The sequence below is a fragment of the Fulmarus glacialis genome, unplaced genomic scaffold, assembly GCF_000690835.1.
Source record: "Fulmarus glacialis isolate BGI_N327 unplaced genomic scaffold, ASM69083v1 scaffold47392, whole genome shotgun sequence".
NCBI classification, from domain to species: Eukaryota; Metazoa; Chordata; class Aves; order Procellariiformes; family Procellariidae; genus Fulmarus; species Fulmarus glacialis.
Window position 1 is genome coordinate 1 of NW_009200647.1, and position 8,318 is coordinate 8,318.

General features: G+C 37.5%; 1 protein-coding gene across 1 annotated transcript; it reads left to right on the forward strand.

Annotated features, from left to right (window-relative positions):
* Window positions 1–729: 729 nt before the first annotated feature.
* On the forward strand, window positions 730–7,561 carry LOC104073774 (elongator complex protein 2-like; the record flags this gene model as incomplete). The annotated part of the gene is made up of 5 exons (XM_009573673.1): window positions 730–861; window positions 1,341–1,490; window positions 4,799–4,987; window positions 7,073–7,166; window positions 7,452–7,561. Coding segments are annotated over 5 exons (675 nt in total), but the record flags the coding sequence as incomplete, so codon positions are not given.
* Window positions 7,562–8,318: the final 757 nt, after the last annotated feature.

Sequence of the window (8,318 nt, forward strand, 5' to 3'; positions counted from 1 at the left end):
AATGATTCTATGATTCTATGATTTCATTGTGATCTTAAAAGCAGCTGTATAATAATGGGGGAATTGTTAAGAGTTCAGCTTGAAAGGAATTGTGGTCTTATCTCTTGAACAAAACTTGAAAATGTAATTTTAATAATCTTTTAATGTAATTAAAAACTTGGAAGAGCACTACAGTAACTATAAAGCGTGTGTGTATGCATGCATACATACATTGAAAGTCATAAGGGAAGCACAAAACAGAGGCCAAAGTATGCCACAGAAGGAATGTGGCGCAAATTGCAGGGATTCATGGAGAAACAGGGAAGTGGTAATATGGTAGTGAATCTTGGTAATTGGGGGGGGAGCAGGGGGAAGTAATTGGGAACCACTGTTCCTTTGGACCATTTTTCCATTTTGTGCAACAGAGCAGTACCAAGGCAACAGATGATAAGCAACTCTTGCATCCAACAGACTGGACTGAAACATAGAAAGATTGGGTTCTTGTCTCATCTAGTGTAGTGTGTTCTTTCCCCTAGGGGATTGAGCAAGCTCCTATCCTGAAGTGGCTTGCAGCTTTAATTCCCATGATATTTTAGTGCTTAACTTCGCAATTAAAATATTCTTTAAATGTATTTTTGTGTGTAATATGAACTCTTGCCTATAACTAAATTTTCATCTCATGAGATTAGGATGAGTTTACATGAGTGAAGGCCATTTTCACAGATATTACACTTCTGATCATTAATTCAGGTGCGGGTAGGTGAAGTGGGTGGCAATACCCTTGGATTTTTTGACTGCCAGTTTAGTCCAGATGGTTCAATGATCGTGGCTCATGCTTTTCATGGAGCACTACACCTTTGGAAACAGGCTACAGTTAATAAGGTATGTTGTTTTTTTATTAGTAGTGGTACTTAAAAGAATTACACTTATATGCCACTTGAGGTAAGTTCTATTGTTAATAGAAAAGTACAATTTAAAATTAATGATTGAAATAGTCTTTCTCTGAATATAATATTCTGTAGGAGTCTCGCTCCTGCATAGAAGGGAGGTTGCAATCTCCCAGGCTCTAAAACCTGTTGCTTCCCTGTGGGAACCATAAAGTCAGTGGAATAGACTGAACTCCTTTGTGGTTGTGCTTTGTTCAGAAGTGGCAGCTGAACCAATAACACAAGTTCCTTTTAGATTGGAGCAATAAATCAGTATTTGTGTCTCTTTAGCCACTCTGAGTTCTAATAATTTGCTGTTTGCAAATGCCTTTTTTTTTGCTTTCGTAATAAGGATGTTGATACTTTTATTTTGGTTAGAATATGCCAGTCAGTCAATTGAAAACTCCTTGCTTCTTTGGTGACTTTTTTTCATAGAAAGAGTGGACTCCAGAAGTTGTGATTTCAGGACATTTTAATAGTGTAGAGGATGTGAAGTGGGATCCAGAAGGAGAGTTTATCATCAGTGTTGGTTCTGATCAAACTACTAGACTCTTTGCTCCATGGAAAAGAAAACAAGAGACAGAGGTACGATCTTCAAAGATTTTGCGAGCTTGGTAAAGAGGGCTTGTCTGTCTTGAGTTTGGAACAAGTCACCTGAATATAACTCAAACCTTAAATTTCCCCAAGCCATGATCTGTTCAAAACTGCTTGTGTAAATGCTTGGTTTGATCATTCAGTACGTGCTGTTTTCACTTTAAAAATACTAGTAGCAGAGTTTTGGCAATCACATAGCAGGACTGTTGTTTAATCCTGAGTTCACCTCTGGGTTCCCTTCAGTTAGTGTTCTCCCAGGGTCTTAAAAACCAGGCTCTGCAATAATTCAGAAGGAGGAATACATGGCTGATTCTAATAACAATCTATTGCCCGTGTTAACGCTTGGCTACGCACTGCTGCAGGTAATCATAAAGAAACTCAACTTTGGTTGTGTTTTTTTTTACACAAGCTTAATCTAAGCGAAGTTCTCACTGTATTTTTTATGCTGTTTTGTTTATGACTCTGACTGTTTTACTGGAACGATTATCTGAACTTCATGAGTGCAGTTGGTACCTGCGCAAGCAACTTTTCAGGAAGAATTATTCCTGAATAACTTTGTTGTTCCAAAATAAGTCTAAAGGTGTGGGAAACTCTGTCTAGGAATGCAAAAGTTCCTATTTCTAGTTGCTTATGCATTTTCCTCATCTACAAATACAGCTTTTTCTCGCAGAACAGCACTAATGTTCCATTCAGGAAACTGGCAGAAACTGGACTAATTGAAGTCATCTAAGGCCCTGTACAAGCTGTGCTATTAGTTGGGGGAGGCAAAGGGTGATTGTTACAACTGTGTCATCAAAGCTTCTGTACTGTAGACCAGCACAGGATGTCTAATGTTTTTGGGAGAATGAATTTGGCTCAATTCCTTGATTTCCTTTGTCCAGACCACACAGAAGTGGTGGCAATCCCAGCTAAAGCGCTAAGCTTTGCCTTGTGTGGTAGGAAGGGCATCTCCAGTTTCCTTCCCTGCCTTTTCCCCCAGTCTCTAATCTGGAGCATACAACAGGTCTGTGGAAAAGATAGTATGTTGGATTTGACATATGGAAGCAAAGTCCAAGTAGCACGTGATGTAAGTTGGCAGCATTCAGGAGAGTTGCCAATATCACTTTCTCTGTGACCTGCTGAAGTACCACTCTTTATTATGTATGTTGCTTGCTAAATTTTTATCCTATTTTCTGAAAGAACTGAGCTTTGTATTATTTACCTGTACAGCTGTTCCTGCTGTCCCTGAAACTTTTGAATTAATTGATTTAGCAGAGTGATTGCAGTCTTCATATCTAAGTTTGGTGTGAACTGAATTACTGTACTTCCCCTTCCTGTTCTGAGACAGAGCAGCCACCTGGCTGGCTAGTTCGACCAGGTATAAATCCACGTAGCGTCAACACTTGTTGCTGCATGGGATGTGGGAGAAAGCAATAGCATCCTGTCGGTGGGGTGAGGTCGAGGGTTGGGATAGAAATGTGTCATTTGAAGGGGTGTGTTCAGGACTTCTGAACGCTGAAAACCAGGTGGTTAGTTCTGCTGCTCATGAACTTAAGATTACATAGGCTTTTAAAATGCCTTACTTTCTTTACCATACTGAGTTTAGCATCTGAAAAATTACAACAGGTGACATCTGATGTTTGTCTTAACAAGACACTATAGATGGTTCAGATACCTATGAAAAGTTAGTATTACAGCTCATGTTTTTCATGTCATGTTTTTCTCTATAAAAAGCAAACTAAGTGTTGAAAGAAAATAATTATCCCTTCTTAAAATCTCAATTCTGATACTGTACTGGGTTCAGATATCAGAAATGAGGGATAACAATCAGCTTCAATTGCTCATGCAAATTTGCACCCTGATTTTTCTGGAAGAAGCTTATTGCATGGCTTATGCAACCCTCTGTTTATCTGTTTTGGGGTTTGGGTTTTCTAGTTTTTTTTTTTCATTCCTGTTATGTGCTGTGTTCTAAAGTATGCAAAGATGTACCTAGTAAAGGGAAGAACGGTTTATTGCACTGTTTGCTTGGGGTTTTTTGTTTTGTTTTGTGTTGTGGGGTTTTTTTTTTAAAGAATTAATGCTTTTTTCTCATTTGGAAAATAATCAAGCCCTTGTGAAAACATGAGATTTTTTTGGATCTCTCAAATATCCCATTCAGATTCTATCGGAAGCTTTGACTTTCAAAATTCCATTTAATTTTTATTGTGATATATGCAGTTTACAGTCAACGTAATGCCTTTCCTAATATTTGTATGATATGTAGTACAATGTAAATTCTGTCTTGGCTGCAGTTTTCTAGGCATTGTTATACTAGTCTAAATTCTAATTGATTAAATTAATTCTAATTCTGCTAGCTGTTAAGTCATGTGTGCACATTGTATTTTTCCAGCTGAAGTATCATGTAGGAGTAGTAGCAAATGACACTTAATAAAAATCTTTTCATGAAAGTGTATTTGCTAGAAAACAAAGGGGTTTTTTTTTGAAGAATCAATTTTTTCATGTGTTGAATAAATTAGATTTTTAGAAAAGCATTTTAAATAATTTAATATCTTTTTTTGCTAATATTCTTTGCGTAGTGTAACTATAAAACTAACTTGTCTATCTAATTTCTGGCCAGTTGTTAATTCTGGTTTTCTTGGATTAATACTTGAAGCGTGGATATGAATATTTCGGGAAACAAGAAAAAACATTAATACTTCAATGAAAACACTTCTAAAATCCTCAGGATTTTCCAGATGTTTCTCCTATAAAAAGCTATTTTGATTTTGTCAGTTTTTTGCAAAGCTTCTATTAAATTGTCTCACTAAAATCGAGTATTTAAAGACAGGGGGAAGTAGGAACCTGTAGCCTGCTGACAGCAGTGCTGCTGTGCTTTGTGAAAGACAGATGAATGAAGCAAGGTAATTATCACTACCTTTCTTAAGTCTTTCAGAGCTACAGTTTTGAAAGTAGTAAGTAGCATACAATCCTCCTTTTGCTTAAGCAAATTATGTCCTATTCCTGACTGTCTAGCATAAAGAAGTCACAGTAAATGCGGTGTGCCCTTAGTAACAAAGGTAAGCAAATGCCTTGAACATATCTGTGCAGGGACACAGTTTACTAATTACAGGAATTGTTTCATGGAAAAATAGGATTTAACTGATGTATGTAATCCTCAAAATAGGATTTAACAGTTTTATGAATGTCAGTAGAAGGTTGCTGTTAACTTTCCTTTATGTTAATAAAGTCAGCAAGTAAAGTATTAGTACTTTTTTGGAACTCAAAATCTTGCTGCTTCTCTGGTTAAGAATTGTGTTTTAACTGCGTGTCTGTTTGTTTAGGTAACCTGGCATGAAATTGCAAGGCCTCAAGTACATGGGTACGACATGCGTTGTTTGGCAATGATTGGCCGGTTTCAGTTTGTGTCAGGAGCAGATGAAAAAGTGCTTCGAGTTTTTCGTGCTCCCAAGAATTTTATAGAAAATTTCAGTAACATCACTGGTATTCCAGTGGAGAAGCTGTGCTCCCACGTAAGTGTGCTAAAGCAATGCTAAATGAAGACAGCCCTCCTTCATGTAAATAAAAATGCTTTAGAAAATGTCAAATTGCACCAACCTCTATGAAAATTCTTTCAATAGTTCTGAAACCTTAACCTTGTTTTTGCTTTCCCTTCTATTTGCTTCCATGTGTGTTGTTTCGTATGTATTTTCTTGGTGTTGTCTTATAAAACAGGTTGTATTTGAAACTAAACAAGACCTAGCGTCTGAAGATTGCAAGGAGTGTGGGTAAATTTTAAATAAGTCAGACCAAGTAGGCTACTGTACATGCTTGGTGATTTGAAAGTAAACAATAAAGCCTGGGAATGTGCTTCCCCTAATTTAAGGGTGTAGTAGTCTTGTCTAGATGTAATTATTGTTGTGTGGTTATGTGGTGGTGTTTTTTTTAATTGTATGCTTGGAAATTGCATAAAGCTTTCAGCACTGTTGTTAGTTGTTACATATAAATATTTATAAATATGTACTTGCTCATGCTTTATTTCCTCTTGGCATTGGAAATTTTCTTGAGGCCTTTACATTCCAGTTCGTAATTGTCGATAAGTATACTTTCCTACTCTGTGGAAAAAATAAGACTGCAGAGTTGCTGTCCTTTGTTTGCTCCCCATTTGCTTTAAGATCTAATTCTGTTTTTCTCTGCATTTTGTAGAGCAGACCTAATTCAGGATAGTTGCCTCTGTACAGTGCCTTGCATGCTCTTTGCATTTCTGGCTTTAAAGTGGTGTTTTCTGTGGAGCTTCTCAGAGGTGGATTAGCCTCTCCATTTCATTTAACACTTGAAAGATCTGGGAAAGAAATCTGTTCATTTTTGATAGCAAGAAGTTACATAAGTAGCTGTTTAGTGCTTTAATTCCATAACACTTTGTAAGCATTTGCGTTAATGACATTGTACAAATAACATTGTGTTTTTATACTGCTGGCAGATGTCATTATTTTACTTTTGTGTAGACTTTCCTTATCAGCTCTTCGTGTGATATCATGAATCAAAAAATAGCATTCAAAGTGTTTCACATGAGCTTTGTTTAAAGAGGAAGGCTTTATGAGCTCTAATGATACAGCTACTCTTAAATAGCTTTATTGAAATTGTTTTCTGTGAATGCTTTTTTCATTAAAGTGGGTAAGCTTTTTCTTAATTTAGCTCAAATGCCTTCCCAAAAAAAGTACTTAAAACCAAAAAAGCCAGCTTTAAATTCAGAAAGGGTTGAATAGGATTATATTCAGTTCAAATCCATGGGATTGTGTTATACTTTGGGTTGTAATGAAGAACCATTTTTGGCTTAGAGGCCTTAGACTGGTGTGTGTGTCTCATACATTTTTCTCATCAAACTATGAACATTTAAATAAATTACATAGTATTTTAAGCTGTCACCTAAATTATTAATCCAATTCTGTAAAACAGTCTTTCTTTGAACTTTTCAGACACTGTAAGGAAGGGGCTTTACAGCTATTAAATCTAATCTTTTTCCATCTCTACACAAAAGGCCCCAAGTTCACTTACCCTTTCTAAATTTTGGCTTTTTCCCCCATACCTTTATGGAAGTATTTTCTGTCTGATGATTTGTCTTTCCTCTGTGCTGCTCTAAACAGCCACGTACTCCAGCCACATCTCTGTGCTATGTACGGGGTTGTGTTTTGAAGTTGTGGGCACAGGCACTCACCCTCTGTCCCTTTTTCCAAAATGCTGCTTTATTCTTTCACCTCAGAGCAGAGTATTTCCCAGTCATATTATGTTAAAAACTGCAGTGCTCTCAGTTGATTAATTATCATGTATATCCTAGAATAAATAAGATTGTGGAAGAAAACCCGTAATTAGGGACGAAGATGCGTGCTTTACAGCAAAACCCTTGAGCTGAGGCCTTAGAAAAGCTTTTTTTTCTGGCAGAGTACTGGTCTTCATTTTGTCCAGAGTATGTTCTGGATGAGTTGGAAGTTTTTCAAAGTGCCCCCCTTCACTTCTCTAGAAAAGTCTCTTTTTATCACAGGGATTCCTTAAACTGTGGCTTTTGAAATCTGAACCTACATGACAATCTGTGTGTAACTTTTTTTTTTTTTTAAATTCAGCAATCATCTGATCTTCCAGAAGGTGCAACTGTGCCAGCCTTGGGATTATCCAATAAAGCTGTTTTTGAAGGTACAGTAATGAGAAATAATGGTGGTGCTGCTTTGTGTGGAAACCTTTTTTTTTTAAATGATTGTTTTAGCGTACGTCTTTTTGTTAGGGCTGTCATTGTAAGCTTGACGGCAAGTTTAGAATCTAGAAATAAAATTGTGCAAAGCGTTTAGTTCTCTGGTGGCACCTAAATACGGTGCTTAAAAATTAAAAAAAGCACTAGTGACGATCTTTCCTCTCTTTTTCTGCCTTTGGTTTCTGCCCTAAACATTCCCTAATGTCTTGTGCAAACCCAAAATGCTCTTTCCAATGTGTTGCACACCCCTGTAGGAAGTAACCCCACTCAGTCTGCGCAGTGCTCCCGAGAGCCTTTCCCGTCGACTGATCTTGATGAGTTTCACACGGATGCTGGCACTCATTGCTCGCCTGTGATGGGTCTGGTAGTAGCCAGGGCAGGATATTATTTAAATTCCCCCACCTGCCGTTGTTCCTCTGTTTTCTCCATGCTCGCTACCCATGCTTTCCCCCTGCCCCGAAACGACTGATGACTCGTAGTCAAAAAAATTAGTATTGAATAGTGTACTGTGAAAACTAGGTTCAGAGTTGTTAAAGCAGAACTACCTGTTGCTGCTTGTGGTTTCTCCGTAAAATACCTTGACCTCTGAAGCTATATTCTGGAGTCCTTTTCACACTCTCCTCAAATGTTAGCACCCTTGTAGAGGCTTATAGAAGTAGTGATGCTTTGAGGGGGATCAGTCACATTTTCTGTTCCAGTGAAAATAGCCATAAACCTTCTCCAGGTAAATGATGCTTTGTGAAAGTATTTGGGAAGGAAAAATTAGTTAGCCAACAGTAACTAAAGTTCTGTCAGTAAAGGCTGGTAAGGCACCAGATTAATTTCTTGGAGAGGTGGTGGGGATTGCATTGTGGGGGAACAAGGAAGGAGGGACAAACATCTCTGTCTAGAATGGTAAAAGTAACTGAGTAGCATCTTGAGACTGGGGATGGGACTGGTAATCTGGTGTTTAAAGTCCCTGGTAAAAATGCACTTACACTGGAATCTACAAATTAGGTCAGACCTGTTTTTTCTCTGCTTAAAGCTTTATCAGAAGGTGTGAATTAAAAAAGGAAGCATTTTAATAAGCTTTGTCTCCAGGGTCTTCAATGGCAATATAGCTAAGTTTTCCTAAATCTTCT